This window comes from Diaphorina citri, unplaced genomic scaffold (assembly GCF_000475195.1).
Source record: "Diaphorina citri unplaced genomic scaffold, Diaci psyllid genome assembly version 1.1 scaffold64, whole genome shotgun sequence".
NCBI classification, from domain to species: Eukaryota; Metazoa; Arthropoda; class Insecta; order Hemiptera; family Psyllidae; genus Diaphorina; species Diaphorina citri.
The window spans coordinates 174,557-189,982 of NW_007377501.1; the positions used below are offsets into that span (position 1 = coordinate 174,557).

At 40.2% G+C, this 15,426-nt stretch overlaps 2 protein-coding genes across 4 annotated transcripts in view; one reads left to right on the top strand and one right to left on the bottom strand.

Moving 5' to 3' along the window:
• Positions 1–15,426, top strand: part of LOC103519344 (sortilin-related receptor) — a 99,977-nt gene that overhangs the window by 67,883 nt on the left and 16,668 nt on the right. Inside the window, exons 2-11 of the mRNA XM_026830897.1 lie at positions 7,500–7,661; positions 8,363–8,605; positions 10,117–10,367; positions 10,799–11,009; positions 11,329–11,514; positions 12,364–12,637; positions 13,116–13,296; positions 13,734–13,937; positions 14,261–14,435; positions 14,773–15,011. Coding sequence (XP_026686698.1) covers positions 7,500–7,661; positions 8,363–8,605; positions 10,117–10,367; positions 10,799–11,009; positions 11,329–11,514; positions 12,364–12,637; positions 13,116–13,296; positions 13,734–13,937; positions 14,261–14,435; positions 14,773–15,011 — 2,126 coding nt within the window. The remainder of the gene's footprint in view (positions 1–7,499; positions 7,662–8,362; positions 8,606–10,116; positions 10,368–10,798; positions 11,010–11,328; positions 11,515–12,363; positions 12,638–13,115; positions 13,297–13,733; positions 13,938–14,260; positions 14,436–14,772; positions 15,012–15,426) is intronic.
• On the bottom strand, positions 217–5,949 carry LOC103519144 (proteasome activator complex subunit 4-like). Of its 3 annotated transcripts, none has more exons than XR_003394192.1 (11): positions 5,812–5,949; positions 5,475–5,563; positions 4,918–5,052; positions 4,372–4,511; positions 3,909–4,025; positions 3,483–3,572; positions 2,328–2,533; positions 1,806–2,036; positions 1,197–1,385; positions 513–762; positions 217–354 (listed from the first exon to the last, which is right to left on the bottom strand). XR_003394192.1 is itself a non-coding variant. In XM_008484230.3 (11 exons), exons 1-11 carry the CDS (start codon positions 5,860–5,862, stop codon positions 470–472), a joined length of 1,383 nt encoding a protein of 460 aa, XP_008482452.1. In that variant the 5' UTR covers positions 5,863–5,949; the 3' UTR covers positions 217–469. The 3 variants fall into 3 exon arrangements, 2 of the variants coding, with proteins under 2 accessions (XP_008482452.1, XP_008482463.1); XM_008484230.3 differs by having other exon boundaries at positions 217–482; positions 641–762; XM_008484241.3 differs by lacking the exon at positions 3,483–3,572 and having other exon boundaries at positions 217–482; positions 641–762.

A 15,426-nucleotide genomic window follows, 5' to 3' on the forward strand; every position in this document is an offset into this window, starting at 1 on the left:
TCCATACCTCGTAAGTAATCTCGCACAAGGAGTGTCTAGCTGTTCCTAAGGGGAATTAACTCAGGGATCACGGAGGGTGCCTCAAGGCTCAAGTATTTTCCCGCGCTACTCGTAAAAGGACTTTCGTAAAGCTTTTAGACCTCCGACCGTTCATTTCCAGGGAAAAACATCTAGGAAAGCTCACATAAATCGTAAACTGTGCATACCACGTAATCCATACCTCGTAAGTAATCTCGCAAAAGGAGTGTCTAGCTGTTCCTAAGGGGAATTAACTCAGGGATCACGGAGGGTGCCTCAAGGCTCAAGTATTTTCCCGCGCTACTCGTATGTCCAAGGTAAAATGAAGGGTATTACCTCAAATCAAGGCCCAGGTATTTTCCTGAGCTCTCTCCAAGGCAAAAATTTCCTAGCCATTGTCCAGGCCTAGAAAGTATCAGACTTATCCACTGGAATGTGGACAGTGGATACTCTAGGCATAGTAACTGGGAGGAATAATCAGTTGAGGGTATTACCTCAAATCAAGGCCCAGTTATTTTCCTGAGCTCTGTCCAAGGCAAAAATTTCCTAGCCTTTGTCCAGGCCTAGAAAGTATCAGACTTATCCACTGGAATGTGGACAGTGGATACTCTAGGCATAGTAACTGGGAGGAATAATCAGTTCATCCAACACTTCAAGCTGTTGCTCGGTAAATTTGAGCTTGTGAATTTCCCAATTCCCGTGATGTGTTCGCTTGAAATCTCCCAGAGTTTTTCTTATTGTTGCCTAGAAAAATGATGGAATTTGACTTTGTTAAATTTACTAATAGTGCAGTGAAGTTTAGACCTCACAGAAAAGGGACTGTTGTTGTTTTAGCGGCTTTAGCTTTTGCCGAGTGGGCAGAATAAAGAAAGAAAAGGGACTGTTCGAGAGTTATTGCCTAATAGATCGACATACGTAGTTCAACATTAGATCTTACTTTTTTCACAAACTCGAGAATTATAAGATAAAAGTCCAAATATACAAGACTTTGGTTAGACTGCGGACGAAAAGGGACTTTTCAGTCCCATCCCATGAAGATAAAAGAGGTATATTCTATTCTAAATTAAATTGTTGTTGTTTACAAATGCAAAGGAGTCAGCTATTAGCCCATTTTCCTACGCGCTCCCCAATATTTTCCTACATTCTAAATTAAATTGAGCTGATATTTTCGTACTCACAGGTATAGGTTGTGGGTCACACAGATGTTCCCCTAGCACTTGAAATATCTCCGGAACGGGCGCTACCACATCATAGGGACTGGCGTTTACAAAGGCACACAATCCTATGACGCCAGCATGGGTTGTAATTACATCGCTGCTAGTGGGCTTTCTAGAGTAACGCTTCCTACACATCTTGAGCAGGCGTTCCTGGGAAATGGGAAATTATGAGATTTGATATAGGTAAGAATAAGTCATAGTTCATTCTTAATTTTCACAACCCATTAATTCACCGAACGATAGGGAGGTCTACGTTTTAACTCGAGAGACTAGGAAGTTCAGACCACTCCAGACTTACTGTATAAATAGGAAGGAAAATGATACAAATGATAAATGGAGGCCAATCACTAACACAGAAACTTTTAGAGCACTAAACCTAAACCTTGATGTGCTGGGTCCGAATCCCCAAAATTGGCCATATCTGCTCGTAGAAAAGGGATAGAAAGAAAATCTTTTCACAGTCGTATTTAAACGCCCAAAAAAAGGCGTAAGTGACGTTACGCCCTTCTTCCAAATCACGCCTCAATTTTAGGATGTTTAAGTCTAGATCCAGGTCAGTAGGGTACTCACATAAAGTTCATTCTGGTCTTGTATGAAGTTCACATGGATGAGACTGCTGAGTACAATGCCCGACTTCTCCCTTATCTCCACTCGTTCATCCCGTAGGAGTGTAAGTACCAGGGAATAGATCCGAGTACACCACTCGGGCTTACTACTCACTGTGGCCAGGTTATAGAATAGGAAGCACTTGAGAAATTCCAGACAGGAGAGTCGCGCTAGCCAGGAGTTCATTTGTGAGACCTATAGTTAGACAAAGATTGAATGGAACATGCCAGCCTTGTTAGGCCAGCCACTCACTTTCAGGTAAACCAGAAAGGTACACCTGGTCAGGTCCGCCTGTCCGATTGTGAAATCGGTATAATTTCATGAATTGCCTGGTCAAATTTGAACACATTGGGCATTCTATAGAATACCTAGACATTCTATAGAATGCTGGATTATATAGAATGCCGGTAACATATAAAATAAATGGATAAATTTTACAATACTATGCTTAACACAATTAAAAATTCCTAGTTAAACATCTCTTACCTTGGTAACACTATCTAACACAGCCGGTATGTGTTCTGGTAGTACCACTGCCTGAGCTAACATGGCAATCGTACCCTTACACGTTGTCTTCAGTTCATCATCTGATTCGTAATTCTCGAATAAACACAGCAGAGGTAACAAATCATAGAAACAGGGAAGACCGGAGTACAGATTGCGTTTCAGACAGCCTAGGATGCATTTGGATACTGCAAGAGAGAAGAGAATAGAATATACCTTGTTTATACTGCCAGCAAAGGACTGAAAAGTCCCTTTATTCTCGCAGTCTAAATAACGTCCTATACAATATTTGATTGGTAATAAATCACAAATAACTTTTAGTGGGAAAAAAAAACAAAAAAAATTAAAAAAAAAAAAAAAAAAAAAAAACAGTTAAACAGAAATAAAGGAGTAAAAGAAACAGCGAATTATTATTATGACTAGAGAATTCCGAAAACCAAGCAGAAAGAGTGGAAAGTGAGAATAGGAACTTTGAATGTAAGATCGATGACAGGCAGAGGGAGAGAAATAGCTGACCTTATGTCTGGGTGAAAAATTCAAATAATGTGTGTACAGAGAGAAATAGCGGACCTTATGTCTAGGACTAGGAGAAAAAAAATTCAAATACTGTGTGTACAGGAGACTAGGTGGAGGGGGAATAAATGTAAAGATAATGGTGATGGGTGTAAGTTGGTAAACAGTGGGGCAGACAGTAGGGGAGGAATGGTGAGGGTATTGTATTGAATAATGAGATGAATATTAAGCATCTAATGAGATTAAAAGTTGGGACTTGGGCTTTCGGTCAAATTCATTGAATTCTTGCAGAGCGGTTCCTCTTGAGGTGTGTCCAAACATATTCGACGCCGTCGATCAACGTCGACTGAAACCTTACGCTGCCTCGACAAAATAGATTCACCTCTTCGGTTGTGGTCATGTACCGGGTTGAGCTGAGACAAGATATCGTTTCTACAGTTTGGCATGGAAGTGGTAACTTACAAACAAGGCAAGTTTACCAACCTTGTCTATCTCAACCCGGTACATAACCAATGACCACGACCTTCAACTTGTTAATCGACGGCGTCGACTATGTGTGGACACAGCTTAAAGGTATGAACATGGTCCATTAGGTCATTTTTCCTCTCGCGTCCAAATATTTACCTCCAGGATCTCTGTTGACTTCCCAAACGGGACAGAAGATTCGGAGTGAGGAGTTCTTAAGTTCTTTTAAGGGCCATAAGGATTTGGATACTGTAAGGGAGAATAGAAGGAAAGGAAACAGGGAATTAATATGACTAGAGGAGTCCGAAAGCTCAACAAAAAAGTTGGGTCCAATTCCTTGAACTTTTGAAGAGATAATGAACATGTTAAAAGTGTCCTTTAGGTCATTTTGCCTCTCCCATCCACATATTTACCTATAATATCATTGCTGGCTTCCAAGGCGGGAGAGAAGTTTAGGTGTCAGACGTTCATATTAGGAGCGTTTAAGGGACATAAAGGACTTACTCTAAGGCACAATGCATACTAGTGAAACGCGTTTCATGCAATCCGTTTCGTGGAACGTGGAAAAAAAGCCTTAGAACTCACCACTTTTGAACAATCGAATAAGTCTGTCCTGAGTTGCAGTGTTATCAGCCTGACTGTTCTTATCACTAATGCTGGATTGTTTCAAACTATCCGATAGATTTTCCAACATGGAACTACCTGCAATTTTACAAGAAACGCGATCATTATTACACTATTATCAGACAGAAGAACAAGTGACATTTTCGAAACTTGGACGAAAATATTTTGAGGCTGACAGAATGGTTGAATCCTTTATCACGTACCTTTCGTATTTGATTGATTTATGGACAATCTTCTTAAGTGTAAAACTAGTCTGGCTGAGGGACTTTAAACAAGTAGACCAGCTTAGTTTGTCTGGGGGACTTTAAAGGATAGTGAATTTAATTAATTTAGACATCCTTTGTAAATATAATAAATATTAATTTACAAAGGATGTCTAAATTAATTAAATTCACTAAACGGGAAAAGTTGAAGAGGAACTTACTTTTAGAATGTTTGATTTCCCAGAGATCGAACAGCTGGTTGAGCTCAGGTAGGAAGCGGGCAATGAACTTGTCAATATGGGGACATGGAGGCCTCTGGTTAGAGAAACTGACGTCTAATTCAAACGCATTGGTCAGCATACTACATAAAGACGAGAAAGGGAAACAACAATAGAATATACCCTGTTTATACAGCCGGAATGAGACTGAAAAGTTCCTTTACTCCCGCAGTCTAAACAAGGTCTTATGCACGTATACCTATTTAGTACATAATAAATTTACAAATTATAAATAAAGAACAAAAAAAAAACAACAATAAGGCTTGTTCACAGTTAAACTGCTCGAATAGTACTGAATCGAAGAGTTCTTTTACCCAGCAGCAAGCTACTACTATTATCGAAGGTGTATGCTCCAATTTGAACCTATGTACGTGAAAGGGGAAAAATTAAGCCCGAGTACCCGCGGGCCCTAAATTTTAAATTAATATGTATTCTACCTAAAAGTTGGTATGAAATATCAATTGAATAGTAGACATTGTCAGCACTTACCTACTAATTCTATCTCTAACATTCTGGTAGTCATGAGTCAGTCTTGGAATGAGCATGTTCTCATAGATGTCACTCTGTAGCGAGTAGATACGCCACTGGAACTGGTTCAGTGCACAATGTAACGCGAACAGACGTCTGTAACATAACCAATAATTCAATTAATTTTTTTTTTGAGGTTTGATAGAGGGAACCTTAACTGCTAAAATTATTAATTTAATTTTATTTGATTTTTTTTTTCCTTGAGCTTTGATAGAGAGAACTGTAACTGCTAAGGTCTTATCGTCCCGAACTCGAAGAGAGAAGGAAGATAGGATAGGAGAAAGCCAGCCGTTCCGAGAACAATCATTATCCGTTCAGGATAAAATACGCCCCGGGCGGGAATGAAACCCGCCACATAACACTTACAAGGCAGACGCTCTACCGACCAAGACAACTAGGCTGGGAACAAAATATTTTTAAAAATGAGGTAACACAATCGATGGAATGTAAAAGGAGGAGTTAAACAAAACATTATCCGTTCAGGATAAAATACGCCCCGGGCGGGAATCACAACTTACCCACATTCTATGAAGGAAGGTTCTTCTTTTTCCGAAGTTTCAGTCAGAACTCCCAACAGCCAATGCATTCGGTTTGGGTCCCTGTTTTTCTGAAATTCAGTAAAACATTGCAACGTAAACGTAGTGCCATTATTACGTTGGGGTAAAGATACGTTCCTAGGGTATATCATGTCTATGATTAATTCACCGGGTATGGAGTTAATATTATTCAAAGGTGACTTGGAAAAGTTCAAACTGGATACATTTACGCAACTCGTTTAAGTCAAAAAATAATCATCATTTCTTAGACCCACTCACGTATATCCGTTTCAGGAATAGGCCCCAAGGTTTGTCTTACCGTGGCAGAAGCAATGGCAACACCCCAATCATTCACACTCTCAGCTGTCATGTTAGTTAGGGCAGATCTCAATACGGGCACTAACCACTGCCACAGTGACTCTGTTTTGACGAATGGCCAGTGCTTACAACCTTTGATCAAACCTGAAAACAAAAATAAAATAATAATAATAATAATAGCCTATCCCCGAAGTGAATTAAAAAAAAAAAAAAAAAGATGAGTGTTTCACCGCCGCGCCGTTTTTATTTCGTAGCAATGAAACGAATGCTACATTAGAAGAGTGTGGTCTGTGTCGCAGCATGCCCATCCCGTAGTATGCCTCTCATCAGATCGGCGATAAGAGATATGTATTTAATGAATGATTTAATTTAAACTTTCAGATGAATTTGCTGAGATTTTGAAAACTTCTTTTCAGTGTGTTTAGAGGCTTCTTACTGTCATAGTATGTCAGAGTCTTGATTTCGGCCAGTGATGATGAGGGTGTCTGGTGAAAATATAATTCAGTCTTTCACGAACTTTCAACTAAAATGTTCTCTTCCTTATTTTCTGTAAACTAAAACATGGTGTCAGGTGTGCTAACTTTGCATTTTTTTGTCTGTTTGAGATATCTGTGATTAAGACTCCTTTGTAGAAGATTAGTAGAGCAATGACAGACATGGATCATCAACAACTGATGGATTTTATTGCAAGAGAAATTGATCGACGTACTTCTCAGTTGATGATCGAGAACATCAGACTGCAACAACAGTGTGAAACTGAGAAGGTGTTGAAACAACAAGTCATCAATATCCCGTGTCCCAGTCCTTTGGATCACATCAGACAACGGGAGCGTAGGACTCTTTAGAGTTTTTAGTATCAATCTGGCCGTATAAGCTCTAAGCAGGGTATATTCTATCCTAAACTCACAGTAAAGGATAAAGGGACTGAAGGAATTCAGGTTGAGAAGTCTATTCCCCTATAATAGATTTGACACAAATGGTAAATATAGTATAATGGAATACTACACACACAGACCTTGTTACCCATTCTGATCTTAATCGAGAGCAGTGGTTATCAACCTTTTTTTACTCTACGCCCCTTTTTAACTTTTTCTGCTCAATAGAATATTAATATGACCTTCTTCCCTTTCCCTGCGTTGCTTACCTTATATTACTGACCTCTTGCTTATCTCCATAAACAAAAAGCCCTCTCCTGGGCTTAGGTGTAGGGGCAAACAACCCCAAAAGATCCTACAGGAAGAAAAGTTCTGAATGTGAAAGATCTATCAAGATTCTACAGTGGTTCCTAACCATTTTGGTCCGGCGGACTCCCTTTTTTCAGCCGCAAACCTTTTGGTGAGCCCGTGGTAAACCAAACTGTTCTAAACCTCTTCTAAGTTGAAAGATTTTTTATAAATCTATAATAAACCCACGCCCTTCTAACTACCAGGCGAGGGTTTTGACTACACCACCGAGGCAGGAGGTAGAATAGAATATACCTTGTTTATCCTGCCAGAATGAGACTGAAAAGTCCCTTTACCCCAGCAGTCTAAACATTAATTGTAAAGCAGTGGTTAGTATTTAGTATTAACCTTCGTTATTTTTAACTCATTTTAATGAATTTGATTTAATGTAATTCCTTCTTAGGTACTTTCCTTATCCTATAGGAAGGAAAGTAATGTATTATTGATGTGATTTCTTTGATTCCAGTGTCTGTTTGTAGACGTGAGGAACAAACTGCTATTCACGACCACAGACCATGGACTGAACATCAAGTGGTATCATCTCACCTTCTCCCCCAACGAGATTGTATCCTTGCAGAGCGATCCCCTGACATTCTATATTCTGGATAGAGTTGATCCCACGAAAAGGGTACGTTTTGAAATGGAAATGATTAACATAACCCATTTTTTTTTGTATCGCTTTTTTAATTATTTATGTTTTTGTCAACTTTAAATAAATAGGTAAAGAAAATGTCTATGAAAAAAAAAAGGAAATGTAAAGTTGAATCCGGGCCGAAGTTAATGCCTGAGGCATACCACTGGACTTGTGTAAAGGTGTTTTTCTTTAGTTTTTATGCATTAGTAAAAGGTGTTTTTTTTTTCGGAAACGGAAACAATTTCTCCTCTTGAAGATACCGCATTTTCTACGGTTTGGTACAGGCGCTACCACGCTAAAAGTATGGAAATCAGCTTTAGAAGAGAGGAAAACGTCTCTTTTTCCGAAAGAAAAATACGACTTCATGTTGTTGTTGTTTTAGCGGCTTTAGCTTTCGCCGAGTGGCAATAGCAGAATAAAGAAAAGGTATCTTTTTGTATCTGCTATACACCGGGGTGATGGTCTCTAGCTCTAGCCATGTTAAAGTGGCTGGCTCGCCGTGAACCGCAGTCAACCATCGTGAGGACGACTTCATATTGAGCAAGGGGAATGTCACAAAAAATATAACCAGGTCGCAGTGACAAAGGACGTTTATTAAAGCCGATGGCCCTACTTATACCAATACCAATATTAAGCATTCAGTTTGTATTAATGATTTTATGATATTTTATTAATTTTTTTAAATCCAATTTCAGCTGTATGTCACTCATGATTTCGGGCGATCCTTCTCCATCGTCGAGGAAATGGTGAAAGGGTTTTATCTGCTCAAAAATGGAACGTTGCTCATTCAGCGGATTGAATCGAAAGGGAGCACAATCATCTCGAGGACCATCTCTCAAGACAGCAACAAGACAGAGACCTATGAGCTTCTGAGGAACGTGGAAGATTTTGAGCTGAGGAACGACTATATGTTTGCCACTGTCAATGGGACAAGTCCTGTAAGTAGATTATTACACACACAAAAAGCCCAAACTGAGGCTTAGGTGTAGGGGCTGGTCAGCCCCAAAGGACGGGTTGAGCTTCTACGAATTTACGAAGTAGATTATTATGACTATCTGGGGTCGTATCTGCTGGGTTCGAATACCGGCCAGGGCGGAAATTTTTCTGACCGAATTTCACCCAGGCCGAGAAAAGCAGCACGTGATTGCCCAGATGGTCACCCATCCGGATACTAACCACGCGCAACGTTGCTTAACTTTAGTGAACCATCTGGAACTGGTATATATTCAATGTGCCACTGACTTCTAAATTTCGAAGTCTCACTCTTTTTTTGTCGATGAGAATTTGAAGATAACGAATAGGTGAGAGTTATTAATAAAACTCGTTAGTCTAATTTGAGAACTGTAATTATTTAGAGCTCTGTTGAAAGCTACCTTAATTGAAAGTCGAATCTTCTATTCATCAAGATGCGAGTGTCTAATAACAAGCAGCATATGCAAGCAGTCGAAAGGTAGATTTCAGCGAAAGTAACTAATAACTGGGGACGTTTGTAAGCAGTCAAGCGTACATTTCAAACTTGAAGAAATAGACTTTTCAATTTTAATGACATCCGAGGCATCCTCTTTCGAATCAATATGTTTTCTCATGTGTGAAATTCTGAATGGAGTGACATCCCACTTGAATTATTCACCCCCCTTTGGCACCATAGCATTTGACCCTGTCAACATAATTTTGCACGAGGAATAATTGCTGTCTATTTTCAATGGAAATCTATTTTCATTGGAAATTGCGTTCCAGGAAAAGAGACGATTATTGCTATTCAGCTGCATCGCGTGGAGAAGAATGTTTACTCTTTGGAAAATAGGTCAAGTTTATTGGAGCCAGAGTGGGCGAAATATAGGGAAACGGAAAATGGGGATTTATAGGAACTACGGTGTGTGTTGGGAATAACGAGAAGAGATAGAAAAAGGAACGAATTGGTAAGAGAGAATATTGTTGGTTGGGTAAGAGAGAAAATTATTGTTTGGGTTAGGGAGAAAGTTTGAGATGTCATTGATAGTATGATGAGGTGAAAGTGGAAATGGGCAGGACATATCGCACATAGAACGGATGAGAGATGGACTCGTTTAATCCTGGATTGGATACCTGAAGATGGGAACAGATCTATCGATCAAAAGTGTCCACGGGCCGGGTCTAGAGAAATGTACGGTTCGGACTCTATAAGGTCAAAATGTCTAAATCCAGGGCTAAATTTGGAGAAACTCAAAGGAGTTAGTGGTCTTGTTAATGCTGGGGTTTACCAACTCGGTATTGAGATGAAACAAGAATTTCCCTATACTTAATAGCCAGGTCAACCTCGGATTGAACAATCCACGGTGGTAAAACTCGACCCAAGAGTAAATGTTTTTTTATATGTTTATATCTCAAAATAAATAGTCTTAAAATTGTAAATAAACTACTTGTAATCGTACTTATTGATCCTCTCTCTCTCCTCCCCCCTTTCCCCTAGAATCAAGTCGACCTGTACATAAAACACAAGAACGGGGAATTTTCGAAAGCCAAGTTCAACTCTGAACTGGACCGCAAAGACTACTTCATTGCTGACGTCAGCGATGGACGGATATTCGTGGCGATATTCCACACGGCCCAAGTGGCACATTTGTATGTCTCAGACTCAGTGGACTTCACGTTCAATCTGGCTCTGGAGAAAATCGTTTGCTTCTTTCCCAACAACACCGTGTGGAAGAATTCACATCTGGGGTAAGCCATTATTTCTTAACATCTGACTCGATGGCGTAGTGGTTAAGACGCTCGCCTGGTAAACAGGAGGGCACGGGTTCGATCACAGCCAAAGCATAGAATTTTAAAAAAAGAGGTTTGGTGGAGGGAACTATAACTGCTAAGGTCTTATCGTCCCGAAAGCGAACAGAGAAGACAGAATAGGAGAAAGCCAGCCGTTCCGTTTATCCTCATTTATTTGAGAAATCGACCACATAATAATGGAACTGTAAGGGCTAGGAGGTAGAAAACGCCCCCGTCTTTAACCTCGCCTAGTGGTTCCCTTCCACTCAAGAGTCTATTATTATATTCTAATCACAGGGTCAAACTTCAAAAGCGGAGAGATTGCTTTTCCTTGAGTTGGGCTAAACAGAAGGTTAATTCTGTCACGAACTTTGATTTAAAATTTCCAGAGACCTAACGGACGAAGCATTTGCTGATCTTCACAAGGTGGAAGGCATGAAGGGGATCTACATAGCATCCCAATTCAATCCAAAGAGTGACATTAACCATGTGGGACCAGAACATCTGATCACTGTGATTACATTTGACTGGGGTAGAACCTGGCAGAGGATCAAAGCTCCACAATTTGGGAGTGATAGGGAGAGGATTGTGTGTAAAATTGTAAGTATATCAGTGGTGGAGTGGTAAATAGGAGGGCGAGGGTTCGATCCCAGCCGGGGCATGGAATTTTATCCTCATTTATTTGAGAAATTTACCATATGATGGAATTCTAAAAATTTAAATATGTTGATGTTTAGCATTGTTAAACGCTTGTCAGAAATATCATTCCCCAGTTAATACACCTTGAATTTCGTAGATTCGTATAAGCTTAACCCATCCTTTAGGGCTGTTTGCCCCTACACCTAAGCCTCGGAGTGGGCTTCTTGTGTATGTATTCTATTGAATAAGTGTTCAATTGTTTCTTTCAATTTTATTTCAGGCCGAAGACTGCTCTCTCCATTTATCCCAGAAGTTCGCCCAGTTATACCCCATCACTCGCTCTGTCCCTATTATGTCATCGAAATCTGCCCCCGGGATCATTATCTCTACGGGAACCGTGGGGACGTCACTGAAAGGGTTCCCTGGGGTTTTCATTAGTCGGGATGCTGGCTTGACTTGGAAGCAGGTAAGAGAGCATACCTAGTTGTAGGGTGAAATTGCATGCTAAGATTTACTCCAATATCTAAGCACAACTAGTTCTTTATTTAGACCAGCGGTTCTCAACCTTTTTTCGTACCCCTTGGGTACCCTGGTTTAATCTCACGAACCCCCACCACCATCATGATGAGTACCGGGTACACATACCTAGGTTGATGTGTACCATTACTTCTGAGTTCCAAACACACTCAGTACCTTGAGGTCAAAATTCAGACCCTTTTTAACTGTATTGTACTTGATAAGCCGCCAAAATTCAAAATTTTGCTTTTGTTATTCTTCTGTCCGCCATTACATAGTTTTTTTTTTCACGTAGCTCCGGAGGGTCTCTTGCATACCTCCATTTGAAAATCGCTGTCTCAGTCTATTTCATAGTTGTAAGGTGAAATTGGATGATAAGCATAATAGGATCGCCTCTTTTTTTTGTTGTTTTTTTTTTTTAAGATGAGTGTTCCACCGCCGTTTTTATTTCGTAGCAATGGAACAACTGCTACATTAGACGCTCTTGTGGCCTGTGTCGTAGCATGCCCATCCCGTAGTATGCCTCTCATCAGATGGGCGAGAAGAGATACAATACTTCCCATTTAGGTGCTGGGTCAACACGAGAACACCAGAAAGTAACCCGTTGAAATATTTGCAATCGAAAAACGAGTACAAATTTTTGTCGATGGTGGGATTCGAACCCGGGACCTTCTGCATGGCAAGCAAGCACGTTACCACTGGACCAACCGTGCCCCCCGATATTACCGATATTATTTATTTGCCGATATTACCTACACACTAATAAGAACAAACTGTAATAACTATCCCTTCCTTTCAGGCATTCAAAGATCTTCACTCGTACAACATAGGGGACCACGGAGGTCTGATAGTTGCCGTCAAGTATTACAAATCCCACGGAGAAACCCGGCAGCTCTACTACTCAACCGATGAAGGCGAAACGTGGAACAAGCACGAGTTTCTCAACACAGATGTCAAGATATACGGCCTCATGACGGAACCTGGGGAAAATACGACTGTGTTCACGATGTTTGCGTCTAATGTGCACAAACACCAGTGGCTGATTGTCAAGGTGGACTTGGAGAAAGTGTTCAGTAAGTATTTTATTTGACTACTTTAGAATAGGATAAAATAGAATGTACTCTGCTTATACTGTCAGTATGAGACTGAAAAGTCCCTTTACTTCCGCAGTCAAAACCATGTAATTGGTACAGAATAATTTTAGAAATGGGGGGGGGGGGAACATTTTAATTTCTTAGCACCCTCCGTGCCGAGTTGGCCAAAATCAAAGATCCAATATTGGTTGAGGTCTGTGAAATTTATTATGAATCGACTATTTGGAAAAAATCTGCAGTGAGCACCGAAAATATCAGTATCATAACACAAATAAATTACATTTTTTTATCTCTCTCGTTTGGGACTACGGAGAACCACGTAGAAAATTCTCTTTCTTTTCTTCGTTGCCAATAAGCCTTCATCCTTACATTTCCAATAAGTCTGCATTTATTAGTTTAATTGGTAATAAAAAATCATACTCTGCTTTTACACAAAACATTTTTTAACCCTTTCCAGAAGGTCGCTGTACGAGAGACGACTACAAGTTCTGGTCACCCTACGGCAAAACAGGCTGTCACCTCGGTATGAGGGAAACTTACGAGAGAAGAATCACAGGGGCTAATTGTATGAACGGGAGAGAATATGAGAGACCTGTGCTAAGAGAGACTTGTGAGTGCGGCCTGGAAGATTTCGAATGGTAAGTATTTGGGGTTCGAGTCCAGGTCGAGGCATAAATATATGGTGCCTTGTAATAATTAGATTCCTGGTGTGGTCGAAGTGTTTTCGACTAAGATTTCGGGGTGCACTCAGCCTCGTGAGAACAATAAAATATTGAGTAGATACTTTCATTGAGTAGCGATCTATGGCGGCATTAACAATTTACCAGTGTAAAAAAAAAAAAAAAAAAAAAAAAAAAAAAATGAGAGGCTTAAGGAGACACTTAGTAATGCTGTGATACCCACAAAAGTCGAGGAAAAAGCTCTCTGCTTTACCACTAATTTGATTTGATTTTCATCATTTTGATACCAAACAGAGCACGATCGAAGACTCGGTAACTCTGTGAAAGTCCTAATTTATCCGATTTTTCTAATTTGTCCAGTTTTTTTATAATCTATCCGATTTTTCGTGTTCCAGTGACCGAGGTTTCATCAAGGAGAACGATTCTCTGCGCTGCGTTCGTAATAAAACGATTCTGGATGACCCTTATGATCATCCTGAGAATTGTACTCCAGGACAATTCTATATCAGGACTAAAGGATACCGGCCTATCCCAGACGATACATGTGTGGGTGGGGATGTGAATAATTTTATCCCCGAGACTGTACCTTGTCCCACACAGTAAGTTCCCGTTTTTTCTTCTCGATTAGAATAAAATGGAATATACCTCCTACATTTCGAAAATGTTCCTACGTAGTTGGGTGGTACCTCACTTTTACGTCTAGGGTCTAGCTCTAAGATAAGACTTAGTCTGGCTGGGGGACTTTAAACAGGGAGTATACCTACAGCCTGAATTTCCCTTGCTAAAGAAATAGCAAAGGTTGAGTACGAAATGCATCCACTCGTAAAATTTGTAGCCAAAACCAAATGTATCTAGGTTTTTTTTTATATCAAAGTTCGTCCCAAGGTTCTACTTTATGACACAAATTCGTTTCAATTTCCAGGGAAATAAGTCGTTTTCTGCTGCTGGCACAGAAGAATCGCATTGTTCGTTTCGATCTGGAGTCTCAAAAGTCCGAGACATTGCCTGTGAAAAGTCTGGAGAATGTTATCTCAGTCGAATATGATATGCATAGGAACTGCGTGTATTGGGCCGATATAGTCAATGATATTATCAGCGTAAGTGATATTAAAAGTTTTTTTTTAATTATAAACAATAGACTTATGGTTTAGTAACCAACCTCCGTGACCTAGTCGATATGTGATGTCACACCGGAGGTACCTAGCTATGAAACAATTGCTACATGAAACTAGTGTGGTTTGTGTTGTAGCATGTCCATCCCGTAGTATGCCTCTCATGGACGAGAAGAGACACAATACTTCCCATTCAGCTGGGTCAACACCAGAAAGTAACCCGTTGAAATATTTGCAATCAAAAAACGAGTGCAAATTTTGGTCAATGATGGGATTCGAACCCGGGACCTTCTGGACATTATATTGGACTTTCTATTTTTAGCGTCAATGTGTCATCAACGGATCTCTGGTGGAGGAGAAAATAGTCACCACCGCTCTCTACTCTGTGGAAGGCATGGCTTTGGATTGGGTGGCCGACCTTCTATATTGGGTAGACGGACAGAAAGCTCTCATTCAAGTGGTGAGAACGGATATTCAACATACAGGACGCATGAGGAAGACTGTGCTAGACTATAAGGTGCTTAACAAACCACGCGGTATTGCTGTGCATCCGGGCAGAGGGTAAGTTAGAGTTTTGATTTATAATTGAGTAAATAAATGGAAAGCATAAGCTGTACGAAGCGGCAATCTTTGTCTTCACCTTTTCCCGTGTTCAGACGGGGTCGGCGTTTTTTGTCAGCCTCTCAATCAGCCCTAGGGTTATTGCTTTTGAAATGATATTTGATATTGGCTACAAAATGTTTACGATGCCCTTCGTTATCAACCTCTGCTATTTCTTTAGCAGTGTAAAGTTTAGACTGGTATTCTCTCTGTCCCTGTCTAATGTCCCCCAGCCAGACCAGTAGCCAGCGCCAATAGCTTGTTGAATACACCAGTTAGCATTGGTCCATTGAAGATAAGAAACTTAGCGAGGTTTCCGAAAGCCCAAAATCTGATGAGTGATGAGAAAATTTCGTTCATATAATTATGTTGAACA